Source organism: Salvelinus fontinalis, chromosome 21, assembly GCF_029448725.1.
Source record: "Salvelinus fontinalis isolate EN_2023a chromosome 21, ASM2944872v1, whole genome shotgun sequence".
NCBI lineage: Eukaryota > Metazoa > Chordata > Actinopteri > Salmoniformes > Salmonidae > Salvelinus > Salvelinus fontinalis.
In genome coordinates this window covers 20,270,218-20,295,874 of record NC_074685.1, presented here as the reverse complement: position 1 = coordinate 20,295,874, position 25,657 = coordinate 20,270,218, and the positions used below count along the sequence as shown (strand labels likewise).

The window sequence follows — 25,657 nt, the reverse complement described above, 5'->3', positions numbered from 1 at the left end:
ATTTAAGTGTTACTTTCAAATAGACAATATTAAATACTGGCAGTGTTGGGATGGCTGAAAACGCAACTTTTTTTTTGCTTTGAAAATTTCCCTAACTACTTAAATATCACATGTTGAATGTAGCCACTGAATGATGTTTAATTAGATAGGGTAGGCTAAACAACATCACAATTGCGTGTAATGAAATTATACCTCACCTGTTTGGAGTATATTTTTATATTTCATCTTCAGTTACTGCCAAGTACGTTTCGTGCTTGTTGGGTTGCACCTGCATAAATATTAAAACACACACACACTATATAAATGTTGAATAAGTGGAACACTCAAGATAAATGCATTTTTTTTGCCACGCCAGCTCACTTTCTTTTGCAGCTGCTACTGTATTGCCTTTTTTCTTAAATATATACTCATATTCTGCATACACATTCATTAATATTTCTAACTCAACTGGGGTGAAGTAGGAGGTTTGAGACCTTTTTTCTCCTGTTGCCATGATTAATTATGTTATTTAATTAATTTCCCAAATGCCACTTTACCACTCTATATTACTATAGAATGTTCACAAATGTCTTACTATATGTCATTCACAAACATTCTATGAATTTATGAAAATGTGGACAGGGCACCGCTCAAAGGGGTGTTCAGTGGGGTAGCGTTGAGTGTAGAGGTGGCTCAAAGGAAAAATAACATTCCTGGTGTTTGTGACGCCCACCGTTTGGTGATCCATAGACAGTGGCAATGGCGAGACTGAGAATAAACTGTCTGTTTTGTAGATCTTTGACACAGAGTTTCTATCTGTTGAGGTCAGGTTAGGTTGTACTGCTATGAAACCTCTACGGTGCTTTAGGTGTCAAGGATTCGGACATGTTGCAGTAATGTGTAGAAGGGAGACCCCAAGATGTGAGAGATGTGCAGGAGGAGTGTACAGTTGAGATAGAGAAAGCACTGTGTGTCAACTGTGGGTGCACCCATGCAGCTGGGGATCCGAAGTGCCCTATGAGAGAGAGAGACAGGTTGATATTGCCAGAGTTCGAGTGTGGCAGTAAGTTTCCTATGCTGAGGCAGTGAAGAGAGTAGAGGATAGCCCAAGTGTGAGTGATTAGACTGGGAGTCCCCCCAGTGAATAGGCCTGAAGAGAGAGTTTTAGTAAGGTTGGATTTCTTGTGTTTATAGCCATAGTGATCAACTGCACTGTACTGATGGAGTGGGAATCACAGGAGATAGCTGTGGTAATTGCAGCAGCATAGTTTTTTCCCTAATGGTCTTCCCTATGCCCTGTATGAACTTGTTCATTCCCTTTGTTATTATTCTGAAGAAGGCCATTGAAGGCTGAAACGTCAGTCTTTTAAACTTGTCTAATAAAACGATGTATTTTTATGGTGAGCAAGCGTTGCGCCTTTTCCTCTCCAAGGTTGCAGCAGCAGATACATAATTTGGGTGTGAGACGTTTTAGTGCATAAGATCTACAGGAAGTTGAGAGAAGGTGTTCCATCCTCCCAGGTCGACAGCCTGGCATGACCATTTAGGGCCAAGTAGTGGGATAGGGTGGTGGGTTTTTGGGATAGTGTATAGGTGCAGGGTTAGATGGTAGAGCAATTTAAGATTTCCCCATTCCCCTGTGACCAAAATGTGCAAACCGCACTCCGACCTGCGAAAGGCAGCAATACGCAACACAGCGTCTAGTCTGCCGGAAAAATACACGAAGAAGAAGACGTCTGCAATGGAGGTCCCAGGACCAGATAGCGACTGGAGAAGCCCTGCATTCCGACAGAAAGTTGTTGCACAAATGTGAGACACTTGTGTTTTATTAATACTGTTTGTAAACGTTGTGATTTTTTAGTTACTCCGCTATTATCACTACAGTGGCTAGCTAGCTCACCACAACTTCAGTCAGCGCTAACGAGTTAGCAGCTAGCCGGGGCAGCCGCTAGTTGGCTTTATGGATCAGCCCATTAGCGGCAGCTCTGGTTACTAGCCAGCTAGCTATGAAACATGCTTGTTATGAGGCCGTAAACCAACCTTAATCGGGGTTGATGTAGTTAGCTACATGTGTCCATATTTGCCATAAAGACGTAGCTAATTAGAGTTTTTTCCCGAGAAGTTTTCAGACGTTTAGCTGTTTGGGTTTTCAGCTAATGGTTAGTTAAACTAGCTAGTCACTATAGCCTTCGCTGTCTTTGCTTCGCGTGCTATGTAACGTTAACTTCTTCGGAGAGGTTTAACGGCGGTTGACATCCAATTTATGTTGCATTACCGCCACCAACTAGATTGGGATAAATCCATTATAATTTGATACACACAAGGGGGGAAAAATTAAAACCTACACGCATTAAAACCCACCACCCTATTACACGAGTTAACCCTCTCTGGCCCTACCCCAGGACAATGGCCTGCGAGGACAGGACCTCAACACACCCTATAACTCTCCTGAAGTCAAATCTCGTATTCACACATACTTCTCTGCTGTACAGTTGGTAACCATAGCTATGAACGCTAAGAATCCAAGCTTACTGAAGCATGTCACTCATTGACCTATCCCTCTGTGCTGGCACAGATCTACTATTATTAATTAGCAGGGATTGTCTCAGTATCCCTCACCCTGGATCCATCTTCCTCTACATTTTTCACTGCCTCAGCATACGACACCCTCTGCACTACTCTAACCCTGGTAACCTCAACCCGCCTCTCTTGCACCGGACACTTCTGATCTCCAGCACCATGTCCACTCTTACAATTAGCACATACCGATTATTTCCCCAATACTACACATTCCTTTGTATCATGATTTTCTGCACACTTCTCACACCTAGGAACTAACCTCATACACACTGCTGCCACGTGCCCATAAGCTTGACACCTGTAACAATATAGTTGCGTGACGCATAGTGCCTGCTCTCTCTGGTTGGAAGAAACGCTCACAAATGTCTCAAGCCCACTATGTGTTACCTTCACTGACTCAACTCATTTCCCACCCAACCTGAAACCACAAATGGATCCACCAAAAGGCAAAATTTCACTCCTACTGGACCAGATCATTCATTTTCATGTCCATCGATGCAGACCTCGGGCTCCGACCACTACACCACACCATCTACTTCACTTAATTCGCCATCGCTCACTTCCATTTCACCTCCAGCACTTGACTTGGCATACTGCTCACTCTGTTTGTACTTGACACCAGTCTTCTAAACTCCCTATCTCCTTTTCTGTCGCCATCTTCATCAAATTCAACCTTTGCTTTCCTCATTCTTTTGAACACCTTCCTCTTTTTCCTCTTCCATTCCTCACAGCTAAAAACAGAAGACTGTCTCTTGCAGCTTAGGTAGCGACAGTAAATCCTCACACTCATAACAGAAGTTCCTGTTGTTCCCGCTTGTCTCTGTAGCCATTTTCCGCTCTACTGTCCCCACAAAATCCATGCTCCTGGATCCGCCCCTGCTATGTAGTTAGCTAACGTTAGTTAATGTTAGTTAGCAAGATGCTAGCTACAACACAGACCCCAGGGACATTCCTGCTTGGCCTCACTTGGAATAAAATGCACTTTATCTGCCAGGAATTTAGATAATATAATTGGCATGTGTGCTAGCAAAATACAGCAGGCAAACTATCTGAATCGCTTCTTCTTTTTCAGTGAAGAGGCGATGAGAAAGGCTGGGACTGCACACACAAAGTCCAGCAATGATATGGAGAACCATGTCTATGTCAAAGCCAAATCTAGAGTAAGTGAACGGTTTAATTTACACACACCTAGTAACCTCATCATGGATCATCAAACTCTTTAACATTGTAAATGAGTGACTGGAATTATTGGTAAATAATGGCCATCTCTCATTGAAGTATGTTATTGTTTACTTCTGAACAGGAAGAATACTTGTCCCTGGTAGCAAGGTTGATCATTCATTTCAGAGACATTCGTACGTACCCCACATACTTTCTCTATCTACTATGTATGTCTAGCGCACATTCATATTTTTCGAGACAGCTATTCTGTCAAGTCGAGTTACGTAATGGACTTTGTTTTGTTTTGCAGATAAAAAGGCGCAAGGAGGTGGTCCTGGTGTGTTGTTATTTTGCAAAACATGTTCTCCGTTACTAAAATACATTCAGAAGAATATATACATAGCTACACATGCCACTGCACATGTGTAAATGTACACATTGCCTCCCCTCTTCCAGATCCCATGAATGCCCTGACAAATCTCCCAGGTGTTCCAGGGGTTCCCGGGGGCATCGGTATGGGGCCTCGGCCACCTGGTGCGCCCATGGGTGGCATGGGGCAGATGCAAATGGGTCAGCATGCCGTGGCTGGAAATCCTCAATCGAGTGAGTGTATCTCTGAAGCTATTTAATTTTCTCACTGTATTTCATGTTTATACCATGGCGTTGTTGAATACTCGTTTCTGATTGGCTTGAAGGGCAGTCTAGAGCCTTCATTATTTCACTATAACGCACAGTAGAATTCACATGTTCTATGTTTGAGCTGCTTTTGAAAGCAAAGGTTGAATTTAAAATATTGTTATTATTGAGTTAGATTTTCATAATAGCAGGCTAGGACTGATGGTTTGGTTAGCTAAACTAGCACATCTGTTTGGCAAGGCAACTACTGTAGCTATCTAGTAAACTTGCTAGCTACTTCAGTGGATGTTGAACACATTTCTACCTGCAAATGAACACATTTCTTTCAGCAAATGTGTTAAAGTGGAACTGACAGCATTTTAACTATGTTTCTTCCATATCTGCAAAGTATAATCAGTCAATAAAATTCCCAGTTCATGCTTCAAAACCAACTTTTGAGTTTTTAAAAATAGGTTATATTTGACAAATAATTCCATGACACAGTAAGGCATTGTTGGCAGAATAGATGGATGCAGTTCAATACATTATTAATATAATTCACCAATACTTGGTAGTCCAAAAAATATTGCTATCAGGTGGCCTGGTACAGTGTTTGCTGCCTCCACCCAATCGGGGTGCACCGTTTGTTTCAATGACTCAATATTTTGAATGTAACTACAATCAAACTAGCAAGGGCAATGATCACAAGTCAGTCATAACGTGGATAATAGGTTAGTGCACACATGTAACAAACAAAGCCCGTGGGCCGACTTGGGCACACAAGCGAGTATAAAGAAGGCAACAGTTGAGTCATCTACTTTATGAAACTACAGGCTGATGCGCTTGCATCGTTGAATTCAACTTCAACTGCGCTGCTTTCGTGTGTCCCATTTAGAGCTTACAGCGCAGGGAAACTGTAGACAGACAGACACATGACACAGTCTTAGCTAGGCTGCTAAAATGTTGCATTCTGGCTTTGGTTTTTAAAGCTGGACAATGACCAAAAACTAAACCTGCAACAAAACACCCTGCAAAGAAGAAATATGTAGGCCTATTACAGCAACATATTAAGCAGTAGCCTGGCTGGCTACTCAACTACAATACATTTTAAGTGCACCATACAGCAATGCTGCCTTCAACCGCACCGGGGATTCATGCAGTACAAGAAAATTGAACTACATGTTAAGTTTAAATGTTACAACAACTTATAGATACGTTTTTGTTATTTGGAGTAAATAAATACTTTTTGATTAGGGTCACAACATTATGCACACCTGCAGGCATAGCAGCAAAGCTGGACAAATATTATTTATCTTTTGTTTAAGTCAAAATGCTATATACGGCATCCTTGGTACATAAGTGGACGTTATAAAGGGCCATATTTTGGCCAGTTTGGGTTGAAGTTGCATGTAAAAAATACATGAAGAGGCCATGTCTAGCCCACAAATTCATTGTTTTTTTAATATGGCCCATTCGCTGATGGAGTTTGACACCCCTGGCCTAGCATATTTATTTATGTAGCTAGCTAAAATCACAAAGCCTAACATTACTAGTTTCTAGGAGGATGTCATGTCATTGGAGGAGTGGGTGAGTGACCTTCAATGTTTTTGGGTAGCTACAGCTAGAGATGCAGGTGGCCTTTGGTTAGCTAGCAAGAAATGTGAATCGCTTTGCTAGCTATCTAGTTAAGCTGAACTTAGAACGACTTATCCAGTGTCACGAACTGGCTCAAACCACGTAACAAACAAGGAGACAACGTGGAGATGGGGAATAACAAAATATATGTATTTAACTAAAGTAAACTAAATATAATGAACAATGGTGTGTGTAGTCAGTAATCAGTAGTGTGAGTGGTTGCGTGCATAAATGTGATAATGAGGGGTGTTGAAAGGTGCCAACGCAAACACTAAAAAGAGCCACAAAAATGCCACAACCAAAATTTGTGTCTGCATGGCGAGAGTCTCCTCAATGAATGGGGAAGAGGTGCATTTTTCCTGGGACACACCCGAGCCCAGGTGTGTCCCATTTCGCTGACGACCCTCCCGACCTTGCCCACCGACATCCTATTAAGGTAAACAAAAGCAAAGAGAATTCGACAGACAGTGGGTTGTCACCCCCCCCATAAAACCAGGGACCAACAAAGACCCCGGAACACCATTCTAGTCGCAGAACAAATTAATCCAGCCTTTGCGTCCCCTTGCCCCAGCCAACCTCGTCCTCCCCAGACCTCAGCAACCTTTGGACAGGAAGCAACCTTTAAGAAGAAAGAAAACGAGACCAGCAGGGAACAGACAGGAGCGACAGAACAGGACAATACCAGACAAAATAAAACACTGTAAAGGGAGCAACCACAGTAGAGAAGTTCCTACAAAAACTACGGTAATAACCAATCATTCCCAAGAAACGCATCAGTTCCTTTTTAGTAGTTGGTGGTGGAAAAACATCAATAGCTACCACTTTAGCCCAAACAGGACGAACTTCACCCTGCCCACCCACCTTCCCAGGGTATGTAACGGTCGCCTGAGCAAACTCACATTTAGCCAGATTGATCGGGAGGCGACCCGTAGCTTGGCGGTCGAACAAGGCTTGAATACGGGACAGATGTTCCTCCCAAGTATCTGCATATATCACTACATCGTCCAGATAAACAGCGCACCCGGCCAGACCGGAGACAACCCTGTTCATAAGTTGCTGAAAAGTGGCAGGTGCATTACACAGACCGAAACTCATAACTGAATACAAGTACAGACCAGAGGGTGTAATAAAGGCAGAGATTTCACGTGCCCTACTTATCAGTGGCACCTGCCAATAGCCCTTTAACAGGTCAAATTTGCTCAAACTTAGCTGCGCCAACTTGATCAACGCAGTCCTCCATCCGAGGAAGAGGAAATTAACCTGGTTTAGTGACACTTTACCTTACGGTAGTCCGTACAAAATCGGTTTGTTCCATCCGGTTTACTGACCAAGATAGAGGGAGAAGCCCAACTGGAGAAAGAAGGCTCTGCCATCTTACTCTCCAGCATGTACCTGACCTCAGCATCCAGACAACGCAGTTTCTCTGAAGAAACTCTATAGAACCGCTGTTGAATGGGGTCAGTATCTCCAATGTCAATATCATGTTCTATTAAGTTTGTATGGGTAGGTGTATCAGAAAACAAACATGGAAATCTCCGAATCAGACCAACCATCACTTTCCGCCCAACAGGTAGATGAGAGAGAAGGCTGTCTAAAATATCCAGTGTCTCTGAATTTTTCAATCCACAATCGTCGGGACCAGGAACATCTTCCTCCTCATGCACGATCCTAGCACGACAAGAACCCAGGGAAATAACGGTATCGGCCAAAAGAACAGGTTTACCGTCCTCTGTAGACTCCCACTGTTCAGTCTCAGAGGAACACGCATAATATGGTTAACAAATTTACATGGCACAGTTGGTGTGCTTTTCTCCGTTCTGGAGTGGCAACTAGATAGTTTTGCTCAGTGTACTGGCGCACCACTGTATATGGATCTTGAAACTTGGATTGAAAAGGAGAACCAACGCTTGGCAGCAAAGCAAGAACCTGGTCACCTGGACTAAAGTGACAAGGCTCAGTTCGCAGATCAAATATGCCCTTCATCCTCTCCTGTGAAGATGATAGCTTCTCTTTAGTCATTTCACCAGCGGCGTACAGGCGTCGCCGGAAATCACACACATATGATAAACTGGAACTGAGGGGGCATCCAGTCATCCTGGAGAACAGAGAAGTCCACGCACCTTATGTCCAAACACAAGGTAATTTGGACTGAAACCCGTGCTCTCCTGTGAAACCTCCCTAGCGGCTAACAGTAACCAAGGCAACCCCTCCTCCCAATCCATCTCAGTACAATAAGCTCTCAAAGACTTAAGTGTTTGATGGAAATGTTCCAGTGCTCCTTGACTTTGTGCGTGATAGGCGCTAGACAAATTGTGTTCAATATGGAGCTGATGGAGAACCTGACCAAACAGATTGGAGGTGAATTAGATCCTTGATCACTCTGAATGACCATAGGGATTCCAAACAGTGAGAGAAACTGAGTCAAAGCTTTTAACACAGACTTAGTCGTGATAGACCGGAGAGGATAGGCAGCAGAAAACCTAGTAGTCTGACATTACAGTGAACAACTACCCTTTTTATAACAAGGCAGAGGAGCAACAGTCAATAATCAGATACTCAAAAGGTTGGCTGAGTACAGGAATAGGAAACAGTGGTACCGGCTTAATAGCTTGATTAGGTTTACCAGTTAATTGACAGGTGTGACAAGTTTTAATGAACTCATAAACATCCCTCTTTAACCTAGGCCAAAAAATGTCTTAACTTCTTGACGCACGGATCCCTTTAGCGGGATCATTTTCGTAAACAACCGCTGAATTGCAGAGCGCCAAATTTAAAAAAAAATTGCTAAAAATATTTATATTCATGAAATCACAAGTGCAATATAGCAAAACACAGCTTAGCTTGTTGTTAATCCACCTGTCGTGTCAGATTTTGAAAATATGCTTTACAGCAAAAGCAATCCAAGCGTTTGTGTGTTTATCAATCACTAAAAAAAACATTAAGAACATCTAGCAGCAATGTATATTGGTCACGAAAGCCAGAAAAGCAATAAAATTAGTCGCTTACCTTTGATGATCTTCGGATGTTTGCACTCACGAGACTCCCAGTTACACAATAAATGCTCCTTTTGTTCGATAAAGATTATTTTTATATAAAAAAAACTCTATTTGTTTGGCGCGTTATGTTCAGTATTCCACAGCCTTATGCAGGTCATCAAGGCTTGACGAAAATTCCAAAAAGTATCCGTAAAGTTCGTAGAAACATGTCAAACGTTTTTAATAATCAATCCTCAAATTGTTTTTAACATCAATAATCGATAATATTTCAACCGGACTGTAAACTATTCAATACTGGAGAGAAAGAAAATGTCAAGCAACCAGTGTCGAGCTCATGAACTAATGTAAGGACCTCCGTCTATCCACTGACGCGTTTTTGATAAATCTCGCTAATTTTTCAGAATAAAAGCTTGAAACTATGTCTAAAGACTTTTCACACCCTGAGGAAGCCATTGGAAAAGGAATCTGGTTGATATCCCTTTAAATGGACGAAAGGCAGGCAAAGTGATTTTTTTCAAAATAAGAGTCACTTCCAGGTTGGATTTCCTGCAAAATCAGTTCTGTTATACTCAGACAATATTTTGACAGTTTTGGGAACTTTAGAGTGTTTTCTATCCTACTCTGTCAATTATATGCATATTCTAGTATCTGGACCTGAGAAATAGGCAGCTTACATTGGGAACGTTATTTTTCCAAACATAAAAATTTTGCCCCTGGCTTCAAGAGGTTGCGATTGTAGGTTTTCCTCACACCCATATGTCCAGCAACGTCGTTGTGGGAAGTCATCAACACCAACTCACAAAGCTTAACTGGTACAACAACCTGACTAATCGCCTCCCCCAGAAAACAACTACCATGAGACACCCACTTTCTCATCAGAACGTCCTCTTGGAGAAAATAGCCATGGGCGACATCTCCCAACTGTTCCACAGGCACAATTTGGTCACGCAACTCTTCTAATGTGGGGTCAGTCCGTTGCGCATTGATTAGATCGGAGCGGGATACAGAACTGGATAACTGGGAAAGCAGTGACAGACTTCTTTGTAGTATTCTCGTTAGCCGACGCAGTGACCAGGTCGCGACGGCTCATAGAACGCGTCACTGCACACGCAGAGAACACCTCTGAGGAAACTCTGCGCACTCATCAGGAATCCCTACAAATGACGGCTTAGTGGAAACCACTAGAGATGGAAACGCGACAGGCCATACATGTTCACCAGCCAAGTTATTCCCAAGGATAACGTCGAGACCCTCAATAGGCAACGAAGGACGCACCCCCCACAACAACCTCACCTTTCACCAGTCCACAATCCAACATCAGTTTATGCAATGGAACTGACAGTGTTCAAAACTATTCCCCTAATTAGAACACTATTCCCCGAATCAGTCTCAGCAGAGAAGGGTAACACAGATTCCAACACAAACGATTGAGGCACCTGTGTCTCAGGATCTTCACTGGCACTAGGTTCTTACTTCCTGACAGACACAAACCCCTCCCATAATGAAATGTAAATAGTCTTGGTCAATATGGACTTTCACATGCCCCTGTGCATGAAACAAGGTGTCAGGAGTGAACTGATGTGGAACAGGCGCAGCTAACGCCGTAGGCTTAGATTTAACGTAAGCACATGTACTGAATTTACCCCAAGCCCTGAGAACCGGACATTCGTTTTTCCAATGACCTGAACCTTGACAGTAGTGACACTCTTGACCAAAGTCAGCTTTACCACGGGAGTCAGGCTCAACCCTAGTTGAATGACACTCTGCCCGTGAACCAAAGTATCTCGGTGAGCGAGGCCCAAATTTCTCCAAACGCCCCCACTCACTCCAAATACGTGGCTCTGCAAAGACATTTGTGAGTCAAAACATACTCGTCCGCCAAAACCGCAGCTTCAGCGACAGTCTTTACTTTTCGTTCGTTAATGTACGTGGCTATACGATCAGTGATTGTGTCCTTTTTAATTGCTCTAACATAATCAGATCACACAGCCCTTGGAAAGTCATAACTGCAGAGGTGGAACACCAGCGATTAAACAGTGAAGATAATACTCGCGCAAACTCAACATGAGTGTTTATCATCCCTTTTTAAAGTTCTAAATCGTTGGCGGTAAGCCTCAAGAACCAATTCGTAAATCTGTAACAGCCGTTTTAACCTTTATAACTGACACTGTCGGCAACACTAAGAGCTGAATATGCTTCCTGCGCTTTACCAGTCAGCACACACTGCAACATTAAAGTGCGGTCAGAATCAGGCCAACTCCTAGCGTCAGCAGCATGCTCAAACAACGAAAATAATGTCTCAGGGTCCTTTTCATTAAATTGAGGCAACAACCGTAAGTTCCCAACAAAATCAAATGTGTCCGGGGCACGACCAATAGAGGAACGACCCCTAGGAAAATCTGGGTCACCTTCCCAGATCAAACTCTCCCCTGAGAGCTTTCCTTCCCTAACCAACTCTAACCGCTCTTGTTGCAGCTTGATTTTAGCACGCTCCAAATCCTGTTTAAATGCCAATTCCTTTTCATACTTTACACAATCATGCTCAAGCTTTTCACGATCATGCTCTAAATGTAACAAAAGCAGTTCAAAAAGAAGACTACTAGACTAACCGATGGAGCGGTCATTAACGATACTGGGAGACGGTGAGTCCTCAGCAGAGTGGTAACTTCAAGAATTCCACTCCATCAGATTGGCCTTCAATATCAACCTAATAGAATTTTATAGACGTTTATCACTAATTTCAACCTTGTAGTGTTCAGCAACCTTCAACAGCTGTTCTTTAGTACATAATTCTAACAGTTCCTCTGATGGAGAATGCCAAGAGTGTGCAAAGCTGTCATCAGGGTAAAGGGTGACTACTTTGAAGAATCTAAAATCTATTTTGATTTAACACTTTTTTTGGTTACTATATGAATACATATGTGTTATTTCATAGTTTTGATGCCTTCACTATTATTCTACAATGTAGAAAATAGTAAAAATTAAAAATACAACTTGAATGAGTAGGTGTACTGTATATCCACTAGGCTAATACATTATCACATTTTTCCTTTGGATTATTTAATGAACCTATTACATGTTATTTCAAGTTATCCCTTTGGAGCACATGCAAAAGCGATTTGGAGTTGTTGAACGGGAGTGACAAAATGTATTACAATTGAATTTTAATGAGCTGATTGATGAGGATGATGAAGTGTTTGAATTCAGAACAATAGTGTAAGAATTGCTCTTCCCCTGTCCCACGCGCGCACAATTATAATCCCCCCCCCCCCTACTTTGTCAGAAAAAGCTGTAACTAGACCGTAGCTTATTACTTACTAAAACTGTTGTTACACTGTACGTTTTTTATTCTAATAGAAACTAAAATGGTCTTATATTCTTAAAATATGTGGTTACTGAATATACGCAAGTGATGTCTGCTAAATTAACAAGTTGATGGCGAAAACCAGAGCTATTTAATGTAGGTGTTATATTTATTACATTTACTTGTGGAATGTTACCGAATAGATAACAACAATAGAAAGAATATTCTGGTGGCATTGGTAGAGAGTCAGGTGGAGAATGACGTGAAAGTGCACTGTACTGTAAGTACGCAATAACGCTGTGGGCCAGGTGTAAATGGTTTAGCAGCCTTTCCAATAAATTGGAATACATAAGAAGGCATCCACCCTTGATGGGCTATCAGCAGGACAATACTCTTGCCGAGTTTAGGGATTTTAAATGTATTAATGGATGTTTGCGAGGCATGTCACTTCACCCATCTCTTTGCATAGCCCACCACATCCACTGTTTTCTAACCACATCTGGATGAATCCATAACGGATTACTATGGGAATAAATCACTGAATGACAGAAATAGTGGAATAAAGTAGGCTAATGCAATTGAAGACAACAAATTGTTGCATACTGAAACACCCAAAGTCATCCAACTGTTATTATAGGATTTGAAGCAATAGCCTACTCACGTGTGGTCAACTATTTCCGCACTGTTTCGCGCTGCTTTTAGACATGCATGGGGACTGGTCTTGATAGATCAATCATATCTCCGTTTGGATATTTGTTAGCCTACAATTAGGCTGTGGAAATGTTAGGATTATTTTGCTCTTCTCTTGCAGTCACTTAGTAGCCTAGGCCTACTCGCGACCGGTCACATTGTACAGCGCCATATTTTCCTAACGGAAACCCTGAGGCCTACATAGGCTAATGTAAAATGCATTTTCGTTTTTCTTGGAATAGAAACACCATAATATTAAAACCCCTTATGGCTGCAATACCGTTAGCGGGATGATATAACAACAGCCAGTGAAAGTGCAGGGTGCCAAATTCAAACAACAGAAATCTCATAATTAAAATTCCTCAAACATACATGTATCTTATACCATTTTAAAGGTAATCTTGTTGTTAATCCCACAAGTGTCTGATTTCAAATAGGCTTTTCAGCGAAAGCACCACAAACGATTGTTAGGTCACCGCAAAATCACAGACAGTCATTTTTCCAGCCAAAGACAGGAGTCACAAAAAGCAGAAATAGAGATAAAAATGAATAACTAACCTTTGATGATCTTCATCAGATGACACTCATTAGACTTCATGTTACACAATACATATGTTTTGTTCGATAAAGTTCATATTTATATCCAAAAACCTCAGTTTACATTGGCGCCATGTTCAGAAATGCCTCCAAAATATCCAGAGAAATTGCAGAGCCACATCAAATAACATAAATACTCATCATGAACTTTGATGAAAGATACATGTTTTACATAGAATTAAAGATACACTTGTTCTTAATGCAACCGATGTGTCAGATTTCAAAAAGCTTTATGGCAAAAGCACAATATTCAATAATCTGAACAGCGTTCAGCCACAAAAGGAAGCCATACAGTTACCCGCCAAATTGTGCAGTCAACAAAACTCATAAATAGTATTATAAATCTTCACTTACCTTTGCTGATCTTCGTCGGAATGCACTCCCAGGACTCCCACTTCCACAAGAAATGTTTGTTTTGTTCGGTAATGTCCATCATTTATGTCCAAATAGCTATTTTTGTTAGCGTGTTTGGTAAACAAATCCAAAGTCAGGAAGCGCGTTCACTAAAAGCAGATGAAATGTCAAAAAGTTCCTTAACAGTCAGTAGAAACATGTCAAACGATGTTTTGAATCAATCTTTAGAATGTTTTTAACATATCTTCAATAACGTTCCAACCGGAGAATTCCATTGACTTCAAGATGTGCGATGGAACAGAGCTCCCTCTCATGTGAACTCGCATGGTCAGCTCATGGTAGACCTGACTCATTCCTGTCTCCTTTGGCCCCACTTCACAGTAGAGGCATCAGACAAGGTTCTACAGACTGTTGACATCTAGTGGAAGCCGTAGGAAGTGCAAACAGATCCATATCCCACTGTGTATTCAATAGGGGCTGGGTTGAAAATCGACCAACCTCAGAATTCCCACTTCCTGTTTGGATTTTTTCTCAGGTTTTTGCCAACCATATGAGTTCTGCTATACTCAGAGATATCATTCAAACAGTTTTAGAAACTTTAGAGTGTTTTCTATCCAATACGAATATTAATATGCATATATTAGCAACTGGGACTGAGGAGCAGGCAGTTTGCTATGGGCACCTCTGGGCACCTTTCATACAAGCTACTCAATACTGCCCCTGCAGCCATGAGAAGTTAATCAATTTAATTAAGCTACATTTCTAACAGTATAAACACCACAACAAATACAATAATACTTTACAACCAAATTATAATCAATCCCATATAGTTAAAAATGTTTTGAAGTCTCTAGTATAGCCAATATTAAAAACAGTCAAATGCAATCGTGAATTCAATCGCTTTAGCCACATGTTGCGATTTATTAATTGTTTAAATATTCAAGGGTCCCTTAGTTATTTAAGTACATGGATGACTTGTATGCTGTGTGATGACATGCAGGAATGATTGATGTACTGTACATTGAAGTAGGCCTTTATGCCAATAAGTAAGTTACGCTAAAACAGTTACAGTAAACATGACTCTTCGGCTTACAGCTCCATGTCATTTCAATAACTTAATTTCATTAAAAACCTTTAACCCACCTGCCCCTGAATTTACTGAAATATGTGTATTTTACACTCAAGCAGTAGGCCTACATTAAGTTAAATATCATAAAAGACAAATTACTGAGCATTCAAAGCGCCATGAAGGTCTGCTGTGCGCTATGCATATTAACAGTAGAATATCCAAGACTCAACAAGTAGCCTACCAATAGCTGCCAGTCTATAAATACATTTAATCTACACAATCACAAAGAAATCCATTAATATTTTAAGGTCATTCAAAAAAACATAATACTAAGACAATTTATTTAAAAAGAACAGAATAGCATGTATTTCTCTGTGCTATAGTAGCTGAGGCTATGGTTGCTTCATTTAAACAAAATTCATTACCTTTTTATGCTCTTTCAGATAGGGTATAGCAATCAAAACGTCTGGCCTGCATGGACCTCTGTAGGATTATTTAGGAAAGTAAGCAAGCGCCAACAAGCTTCATGAAGATGCCCTCAAAGATGCCCTCTGGTGGCTTCAACAAGCATTAAGGGCATTAACGGCAACAATGGCTGACAGTAAAATACTACGACGTCATGCACTGTAACATGCTGTACCAGACCGCAGCATCCTGCAAGCGGTGCTGCAGTATGATCCAACTTTTAAATGAGGAACACACCTTCCACATCATTCAATATTTTCCATAGAACGCATAGCGCCTCGTTGATTATCCCTTACTTATTTGAATTCTGTCTGTTAGCCCACAGAAACAATTGGATCAGTAGCTTACCAGTCATGACATTTTGATTTTGTATCAGGGACCTCCAAACTCATATTTCTGTGTCCTCCGTGAGGCTCAGAGCATGTGAGCGGAGATGAGTGGGAGCTAAGCGGGCACAGTTTGACTGGAGCGCGGGAAAAGACGTGGAGCGCTCTGTGAGATGAGCAGGGTGTTCAACTGCCCAACTCTGCTAACATGCACTGCTCCAGACTCTTATTTCTATGTGCTCAGGTGTAGGACTTTTCCTCCAGGGCTTTCCCCAAGTTTTCAGCTGGAGGATGTCTGTTTTGTCCACATCCTCCCTGTAGTAGGAGGTCCAGGGCAGATGCAGATGCAGCAGATTGCCCAGCAGCAGGCCCAGCAGCAGGCCCAGCAGCAGTCCATCCAGTTCCAGCAGTTCCAGGCACAGCAGCAACAGACAGCCATGCAACAACAGCAACAGACGGCCATGCAGCAGCAGACAGCAATGCAACAACAGACAGCCATACAGCAGCAGCAGTTTCAGGTCCAGCAGCAGATGAAGCTGCAACAATTACAGCAGCAACACCATCAGAACCAACAGCTCCAACAGCAGCACCAAAACCAGCAGCAACAGCAGGCCCAAAACCAGCAACAACAGAACCAGGTATAAGCGTAAAAGCCCTGCCATGATAGCCTGCCTAGATGTACAATTAAAAGCAAACAGAGACATGCAAGAAGGCAGTGAATTGGTTTATCTTTTGGTAAACAAGTTTGACATGAGAATAAAATATTTTTTGGGTTTCAAATAATGGGCATCTTAAGTATTTACACACCCTCCACATCTGTCTTCAGATGCACCCATCAAGGCACCAGCAACAGCAGATTCAGTTACAACTCCAACAGCAGCATGCACAGTCCATCCAGCACATGGTCCAGCAACAACAGCAGCAACAGGTTCAGTCTCAGCCCCAGCCGACCCAGCTGCCCCCCCACTCCCAGCAGCAGCAGGGCATGGTGCCCCAGTCTCTGGCTGGGCAGATGGCCCCCACACAGCATGTGCCCATCAGCTCGCTCAGTCAGCAGCAGCAGCAACAGCAGCAGCTCAAGATCCAAGCCTTGCAGGTAAAGCAGAGGTGGTGTAATTGAAAAAGATTAACTTAAAGTTTAGTTCAATCTCTGTAGAATAGTGGTGACCTTTTGTTGTCCACTCTAAATTCATAATCTATAGTATCTGGGATAACACACATTCCAGTAACTTGTTTACACACCCCTCTGCTTGCTTGCTTCCCTATGTGTGTGTATGTGCCGTGTGTTTTTTGTATGTGTGTGTGCTTTGTGTGTGGCCAGGCTAGAGCATTGCAGCAACAGCAGCAGCAGCAAGTCCAGCAGGCCCAGCAGGCAGCGCAGCAAGCCCAACAGGCGGCGGCTCAGGCCCAGCTAGCGGCAGCTGTACCTGGCCAGGTAAGAGCACTGCAAGCTGATGTGGTGGGACTGATTGACTGCCACTGGTCACTGAGCCTGGCCTGGAGTGAGTGCATGCTTTCAGATTTACCCGTTTGGAATGACGACAGGGTTGATTGAATTTTGGGTCGCAAGCTCTATGCTGCCCTACCAAGCAAAAAGGCAGTAACTGCTCATAGCGTGGAACTGAGAAAAATGGCTTTTATTTACCTTGGTTTCACAGTGGGTTTATGCAGTTACTGCTAACATGACCCCCATTGTTTTCTCAAACACAATACAATAGAGGCGGGATACTTGTCCACATGATTAAGCATTTAATGTAGCAAAAATGACATTAACACATTTTCGACTAAATGAGCAGTTACTGCCGTTTTGCTTGATTATGGCAGTACATATTTAGTTTTCTGTGTTGCCTTTTGCCATACTAAAGCTGATGCCATAGCCAGAAGGTAGTAGTGGTTGTTATATCACATAGCATTAGCTAGAGAGACTTAAGTTTGCATCGATTCATATAATGGCAACTTTGCTGCTTAATGGCTCAGGTTTGGTTTGAACAGAATGATGAATCTCCTACATAACCCAGGGAATCAATTTAGTTGGTTTTCATTTGCATGTACAGTGCCTTCAAAGGATTCACACCCCTTGTCTTTTCCACATTTTATTTTGGAACGGCTTGAATTTAAAATTGAATACATTTATATTTTTATCACTGGCCTACCCCATAATGTCAAACGAATTATGTTTATTGACATTTTTACGAATTAATAGAAAATGAAAAGCTGTAATGTCTTGAGTCAAGTATACAACCCCTTTGTTATGGCAAGCCTAAATACGAGTAAAAATTTGCTTAACAAGTCACATAATAAGTTGCATGGACTCATTCTGTGTGCAATAATATTCTTTAACATGATTTCTGAATGACTACCTCATCTCCACCCCACCACACATTATCTGTATGTGTGGGGTAGTCAAGCAGTGAATTTCAAACACAGATTCAACCACAAAGGCCAGGGAGGTTTTCCAATGCCTCACAAAGAAGGGCACCTATCGGTAATTGGGTAAAAATATAAAATGCATTGAATATCCTTTGAGCATGGTGAATTTATTCATTACACTTTAGATGGTGGATGAATGTTCCTGAGTGTCCGAGTTACATTTTTCACTCACAGCTGTAATTTCTGCCAAAGCTGCTTATAAAAAGTATTGACTCGGGTGTGATTTATTTATGTAAATTAGATATGTCTGTATAAAATGTTCAATACATTCGCTAAAATGTCTAAACATGTTTTCACTTTGTCATTATTGTGTGTAGAGGGTTGAGCAATATATTTAATCTATTTAGAATTCAGGCTGTAATGCAACAAAATGTTGAATAAGGGGCATGAATACTTTCTGAAGGCACTGTACGGTGCTTTTTGAGAATTCCCTGATAGGCTTGGTACTCATCTTATCGCTTCCTGGCAAAAGAGTGATAGAGCTAGGATTAATTTCCACAAGACACTTCCCCATCCCTTCTTTCTCTACCAAACTAGAATTAATGGAGACCTCTTCACCCCAACACTAATTCTCCTCCCTATTGAAGATTTCTCAGAATGAAACCCACAGGTGGGCTGCTGAGAGAAATTAAATTCTCTCCCAGAGGATGTCTCTTTATTATACCTCAGACCTACTTTAGAATGTCTTGTTCCCCCTTCGTGCATGTGTGCTGTTCGTGCAATGAATGCTGTAACTGCATGCCTCCTCTGTCCTGCAAACCAAATATATCCTTTAACTCAGCTGCTACATCTACTAGCGCTACTCTTAGATGCAAAGACATGGCATCATCAATTATTGAAGGACACCCACCATCTCATCCAATTGACCAATAGACACTGTTGGGAAATCACTGCCAAGCCTCTTACTGGGGGAAACAATGGGGTTCCACCATTGGCGGCCATTTTAAAATACTTAAAGCTAGACATACTAGATTACCAAAAATGATTCTGTTATTTGTAGTCAGTTGACAGATGTTTACCTTCTGTACTTCGTTAATCCATTTAAATAATTGTCATACACACTGCATAGTTTGGCCTTGTGAATATAGAGGGAGCATGTTCCCACTGGCTGCGGCAGGCCTCATCACTGTTGTCATGGTAACACTGCCTGGCTGTGTCTCACACCAGGGTTAAAGATATGACTAACTGTGTGATATGTGTCAATGAGTGTGCGTGCATGTGTGTCAATGAGTGTGTGTGTGTGCGCGTGCATATGTTTGTTCTTGTGTACCTTACAAGTGTTGTTCCTGGGAGCTTGCTTGCATATGCGTGTGCAACTGCATTGTTGTGCATGCATGCGCCTCATCTCCGCTGATGCACTGCATTTCTTGTTTTGCTTGTGACATGTCTGTTGTCCCCTCTGTCCTCCTCCAAGATGATGATGCCCCGCATTGGGATGCAAATTCCGCCCCGGTTGCCCCGCGCTGCCTCGAACCCCGCCATACCTCCAAACTCTGCTGCCGTGGGAGGACAGCAGTTACCACAGGTATTTCACCAGGGTAGAGTGACCAGGCAGTACTCTGACCCTTACCTCTATGGTGACCACCACCTCTCCTAAAACCATTCCCTCTGGTGTGCTTCCTTATGCGAACTCTTAACCCTCAGTGCAGCCCTCTAATCTCCTCCCCACTCTACCCAAACCACCTCTGCTGCTCCTTACACAGACCAGTGGAATTAGATCTGATAGTGAATGTCTGTTCTCATGCTCAGTATGTAGTTGATTCATGAAAGGAGAGTTGTACCTTCTACAAGCAGGTTCTGATTTGGAATCCATGAAGGGTAGGCCTTAGAGCGGGGACAATAAACCCAAAATTACCGACACCAACATTGCCTTCCTCTTACCGAAGCATTTTGTGTACGTCTGTAATTTTTTGTGATTTTGCTACACAACATTCCTGTAGATTGTTCTGAAACAATTTTTCCCCACAGTAATAGCCTATGCATTATCTGCTATGAAAGTATCTGCCTGTCCCTGTTTTGCTGTTGGCTGCTGTGTGAGTGAGCCACTCCCTCTCCCCACTGTGCACGGAGGAGGGAGAGATGCATTCTGAGAAGCACAAGTATATGACCGTTTCTCAAAATGCAATTGTGGGAAAAATACAGTTTTCAAAGCAACTACTGTTCCAGTTCCAGAGAGGAGTGTCACAGCTTTCTGTGAGTATATAATTTATTTCTCATCTCTTAATACTGAGTTCATGGCACCACTTTATAACCGGAGTAGGCTGTAAGCCTAGTATGGTTTCGATGCGCCCGAAGAGTGGAGCGCGCAATTTGCAGTGAATAGGCCTACATCAAGTAGCCTAGGCCTAGCGTGGGAAAGTTTTTGAAGGACATTAGCCTACATTTACTCATAGATTAATTACTTAGCCTGCATGGCTATATAGCAACAATATCATATTTAGCTTGTAGTCCGATGTGCACAAAGAGGCTAAATTAAATCTGATAGGCTAATCCTAGGCTGGATCCTATTTTCACTGGTTGCACATCAAAATAACAATCATGCATTCCCTGGAAATGTTAGATGAAATAGCTTACTTTTTTCATCATAAGCTACCATCTGTTGTCTTACTGGGCACTGGAAGAAATTTGTCTAGAGCCCTGCTGCTAATGTAAAGTAAATGTCCATGACATCTTTTTTTTAATAGTTGTATTTATTATTATCCAGCAAAATAGTTACATTTATCACAATGACTTTTTGTACATATCGCGCAACTCTAGCACCTCCCCACAAAATAATAATTTAGTAATGATTTATCAATATCGCAAACTGGTCAATTTATCGCAATATGGATTTTTGTCCATATCGCCCAGCTCTAGTAAGCCTATAGATTTTGTTGGAAATGTAGTGTATTATTTTGCTAAGTATTAGGACATCTGGCCAGTATTCATTGTTGTGTTTGGTAAGTACCAATAAGACACTCAATTATATTTTCTTCCCATCTTCCTCAGTAGGCACTCAGGCCCTGATCAGCGTAATGGCTTGAAGCAGTTTTTTCCCCCTGCTATTAAGGTTGGATGGTAATGTGAGGCAGCTTCCAACCAGCTGAACAGTTGCTTGGGTTCCTCTGATGTGAGCTCCCTTTTCTTTTCACCTCCTCCAAAGGTGCAGCAGCACCAGATGATGTCATCGCCCTCGCCGGTACAGGTGCAGACACCCCAGTCCATGCCCCCACCTCCCCAGCCACAGCCATCGCCACAGCCCCCATCTTCCCAGCCAAACTCAGTCAGGTGAGCAAAGTTGGCATGCTCACTCTCTTATTGACTAGAATATGGCATTTGAAAGTTTTATTTCAGGTGTAGTCTTGAAATGGAATGACATTCTCTGGTGTCAACTGTGACCCTGTATTGTGTTTCTTCACAGCAGTTCTGGTCCCACACCGTCGCCGGGGGGCTTCCAGCCTAGCCCGTCCCCCCAGCCCTCACATAGCCCAGCCACCGCACGCACCCCGCAGAACTATGGTGTCCCCTCCCCAGGACCTCTCAACACCCCAGGTACTGTCCCAGCTCCTCTCTGGAGCAGAGGTGTGGCTTTAAGCCCCTAAGCCTCACCTATGATTGTTTTCCTTACTAAAGTTGGCATTCTTAATTGTCTTTATGTAGGATGTTGATTTGTATGGAGCTTCTTTAGTTTCCCATTTGCCGGTTATGCCAAATATTGGAAGCCCAATCAAGCCCATTCTCAGTGCCCCTGTATACACATATTGAATGTACAGTTGAAGTCGGAAGTTTACATACACTTATGTTGGAGTCATTAACTCGTTTTTCAACCACTCCACAAATTTCTTGTTAACAAACTATAGTTTTGGCAAGTCGGTTAGGACATCTAATTTGTGCATGACACAAGTAATTTTTCCAACAATTGTTTACAGACAGATTATTTCACTTATAATTCACTGTATCACAATTCCAGTGGGTCAGAAGTTTACATACACTAAGTTGACTGTGCCTTTAAACAGCTTGGAATATTCCAGAAAATTATGTCATGGCTTTAGAAGCTTCTGATAGGCTAATTGACATCCTTTGAGTCAATTGGAAGTGTACCTGTGGATGTATTTCAAGGCCTACCTTCAAACTCAGTGCCTCTTTGCTTGACATCATGGGAAAATCAAAAAAATTGTAGACCTGGTTAATCCTTGGGAGCAATTTCCAAACGCCTGAAGGTACCATGTTCATCTGAACAAACAATAGTACGCAAGTATAAACACCATGGGACCACGCAGTCGTCATACCGCTCAGTAAGGAGACACGTCCTGTCTCCTAGAGATGAACGTACTTTGGTGCAAAAAGTGCAAATCAATCCCAGAACAATAGCAAAGGACCTTGTGAAGATGCTGGAGGAAACGGGTACAAAAGTATCTATATCCACAGTAAAACGAATCCTATATCAACATAACCTGAAAGGCCGCTCAGCAAGGAAGAAGCCACTGCTCCAAAACCGCCATAAAAAAGCCAGACTACGGTTTGCAACTGCACATGGGGACAAAGATTGTACTTTTTGGAGAAATGTCCTCTGGTCTGATGAAACAAAAATGGAACTGTTTGGCCATAAGGACCATCGTTATATTTGGAGGAAAAAGGGGGAGGCTTGCAAGCCAAAGAACACCATCCCAATCGTGAAGCACGGGGGTAGCAGCATCATGTTGTGGGGGGTGCTTTGCTGCAGGAGGGACTGGTTTAATTCACAAAATAGATGGCATCATGAGGACGGAAAATGATGTGGATATATTGAAGCAACATCTCAAGACATCAGTCAGGAAGTTAAAGCTTGGTCGCAAATGGGTCTTCCAAACAGACAATGACCCCAAGCATACTTCCAAAGTTGTGACAAAATGGCTTAAGGACAACAAAGTCAAGGTATTGGAGTGGCCATCACAAAGCCCTGACCTCGATCCTATAGAAAATGTGTGGGCAGAACTGAAAAAGCGTGTGCGAGCAAGGAGGCCTACAAACCTGACTCAGTTAAATCAGCTCAGTCAGGAGGAATGGGCTAAAATTCACCCAACTTATTGTGGGAAGCTTGTGGAGGGCTACCCGACACGTTTGACCCAAGTTAAACAATTTAAAGGCAATGCTACACTCAATTAGTATTTGGTATTTAAACTTCTGACCCACTGGGAATGTGATGAAAGAAATAAAAGCTGAAAAAAATTATTCTCTGCTATTATTCTGACATTTCACATTCTTAAAATAAAGTGGTTATCCTAACTGACCTAAGACAGGGAATTTTTACTAGGATTAAATGTCAGGAATTGTGGAAAAACTGAGTTTAAATGTATTTGGCTATGGTGTATGTTAACTTTGGACTTCAACTGTATATGAGTATTGTGATTGTTGTCCCATGTGGTTGTCTGGTGATGTGTAGGGAACCCCAGTTCAGTGATAAGTCCAGTCGGGGCCTCTCAACTGGAGGACCAACAGTACATGGAGAAACTCAAACAGCTTTCCAAATACATCGAGCCGCTGCGCAGGATGATCAACAAGATAGACAAAAACGAAGGTATACACTCACGCCATGCTTTCTTACTTTTATGTCTACTCTTGGCTGTTCCCACTCACTAAAGGGAGTTTGTGTTCTTAACAGATAGGAAAAAGGACCTGAGTAAGATGAAGAGCCTGCTAAACATTCTCACTGACCCCAGCACAAGGTAAAATAATACAAGTGTGTTGCTTATGAGTGTGTCAGTGCCCATCCATGTTGGTCTTAACAATGGTTATAGAACGTATCTCCTCTCCCTGACTTGCAGGTGTCCTCTCAGGACCTTACAGAAGTGTGAGATAGCACTGGAGAAACTGAAGAATGATATGGCTGTGGTAAGCGTGAGACCCGGTTTTTCAACCATGGTGAAAATCTTTGTGCTGTTATATTGCTCTTTGGCTCTCAAAATGTCTTTCTGTTGTGAGTTCATAAAGGTTAAGACTTTATTCTAAACTTGTTTTAGCCGACACCACCCCCTCCACCTGTGCCCTGCACCAAGCAGCAGTACCTATGCCAGCCCCTCTTGGATGCCGTCATGGCAAACATCCGCTCTCCTGTCTTCAACCATTCCCTGTACCGTACCTTTGCCCCAGCCATGACAGCCATCCACGGGCCGCCAATCACGTGAGTTTACCCTAATTACTCCATGTCCAGAAACCCTACAGGATGGACAGATTTCCGGCTGACATCTTGGAGCGACCTTGCTTTAGATCTGTCCATGTCTCTGTCATCGACACAAGACCATCCTCATTTCCTACAGTGCATTTAGAAAGTGTGTGAAAGAGTACAGTAGCAGTGGGATCAGGCCGTCATCTGACACCCATCTCTATTCTCTCCCACTCTCCACTCCACAGGGGCCCCACCATCGTGGCCCGGAAGAGGAAACACGAGGATGATGACCGCCAGACCATCCCCAACATCCTGCAGGGGGAGGTGGCCCGCCTCAATGCTAAGTTCCTGGTCAACCTGGACCCCTCATTCTGCAGTAACAACGGCACGGTGCATCTAATCTGTAAACTAGGTGAGTTTCGGGCAGAGGTAGGCAACTAGATCCAGCCACGGTTACATTGAGACACGATCACGTCTCCCTTTTTATTCGTGGGAACAGATTTCCTAAATGAAACTAATTTCTAGCTTAATTCCTGATTTTACAAAAACGAAAATCCTTACGGGCCGGTCTGTTGCCGACCCCTGGTTTAGGGCGTTAAGAGATGAAGGCTGGGGGAAATCACATTATCCTCCCTCAAAGATAAAATTGATGTCTGATGCTATTCTCTGCTTTTCTCTTCCAGACGACAAGAACCTGCCAAGTGTGCCACCTCTCCAGCTCAGCATCCCTGCAGACTACCCAGACCAAAGCCCTCAGTGGGCAGACGATGGGCAAGTGTATGGTAAGACACACTGGCTCTCTCTGTACCCATACTCAACTATGGAGCCTGTTTTAGTCAAATTGACTCTATTTTAACTTTGGTTGTAATGAAATGTTGCCCAATATTACCTAGTTTAAAATGTGTAACAAATTAAATGTTCAGCAAAATAACAATTATAATTTTTTAACCATACTGCCATGTCAGTAGCCAGTCTTTTAGGTTTCATACATTTTCTAGTTGATTAATGCATCACTTTGTCTTCCTCTCCAGGTGCCAACCCCTTCCTAAAGAACGTTCACAGAAATATGACCTCCAAACTCCTACAGCTCCCAGACAAGCACTCTGTGACTGCACTGCTCAATACCTGGGCCCAGAGTGTCAGACAAGCCTGTCTTTCTGCAGCGTAGATAAGAGGCTCACCTCTTCATCAAACCTCTGCTGGAGACAACATAACTTATCACAGACTGTGCAAACTGAAAGGGGTGGGCTAACTCACCCTGGAATGCCAGCTCTCCCCTACCACCACTAGGGTGTGCTGCTGAGGCTTCAACACGAAATGGTATTATGAGAA

At 42.6% G+C, this 25,657-nt stretch overlaps 1 protein-coding gene across 3 annotated transcripts; it reads left to right on the top strand.

Moving 5' to 3' along the window:
* Nucleotides 1–1,638: 1,638 nt before the first annotated feature.
* On the top strand, nucleotides 1,639–25,585 carry LOC129818388 (mediator of RNA polymerase II transcription subunit 15-like). Of its 3 annotated transcripts, none has more exons than XM_055874224.1 (18): nucleotides 1,639–1,788; nucleotides 3,632–3,719; nucleotides 3,863–3,914; nucleotides 4,031–4,057; nucleotides 4,177–4,323; nucleotides 16,093–16,409; nucleotides 16,598–16,867; nucleotides 17,093–17,206; nucleotides 19,616–19,726; nucleotides 21,344–21,468; nucleotides 21,605–21,732; nucleotides 23,603–23,737; nucleotides 23,822–23,885; nucleotides 23,985–24,051; nucleotides 24,180–24,340; nucleotides 24,571–24,737; nucleotides 25,009–25,107; nucleotides 25,357–25,585. In XM_055874224.1, the coding sequence occupies exons 1-18, from the start codon at nucleotides 1,721–1,723 to the stop codon at nucleotides 25,491–25,493; spliced, it is 2,277 nt and encodes a 758-aa protein (XP_055730199.1). In that variant the 5' UTR covers nucleotides 1,639–1,720; the 3' UTR covers nucleotides 25,494–25,585. The 3 variants fall into 3 exon arrangements, with proteins under 3 accessions (XP_055730199.1, XP_055730201.1, XP_055730198.1); XM_055874226.1 differs by having other exon boundaries at nucleotides 1,640–1,788; nucleotides 16,096–16,409; nucleotides 21,602–21,732; XM_055874223.1 differs by having other exon boundaries at nucleotides 1,640–1,788; nucleotides 21,602–21,732.
* Nucleotides 25,586–25,657: the final 72 nt, after the last annotated feature.

What these genes read in the sequence shown, in the direction of transcription:
- LOC129818388 (XM_055874223.1), top strand. Translation starts at nt 1,721, where the DNA reads ATGGAGGTCCCAGGACCAGATAGCGACTGGAGAAGCCCTGCATTCCGA. An exon ending in GAGGACAGCAGTTACCACAG is followed by an intron (nt 19,727 to 21,343) that starts GTATTTCACCAG and finishes CCTCCTCCAAAG; the next exon opens with GTGCAGCAGCACCAGATGAT. An exon ending in CTCACTGACCCCAGCACAAG is followed by an intron (nt 23,886 to 23,984) that starts GTAAAATAATAC and finishes CCTGACTTGCAG; the next exon opens with GTGTCCTCTCAGGACCTTAC.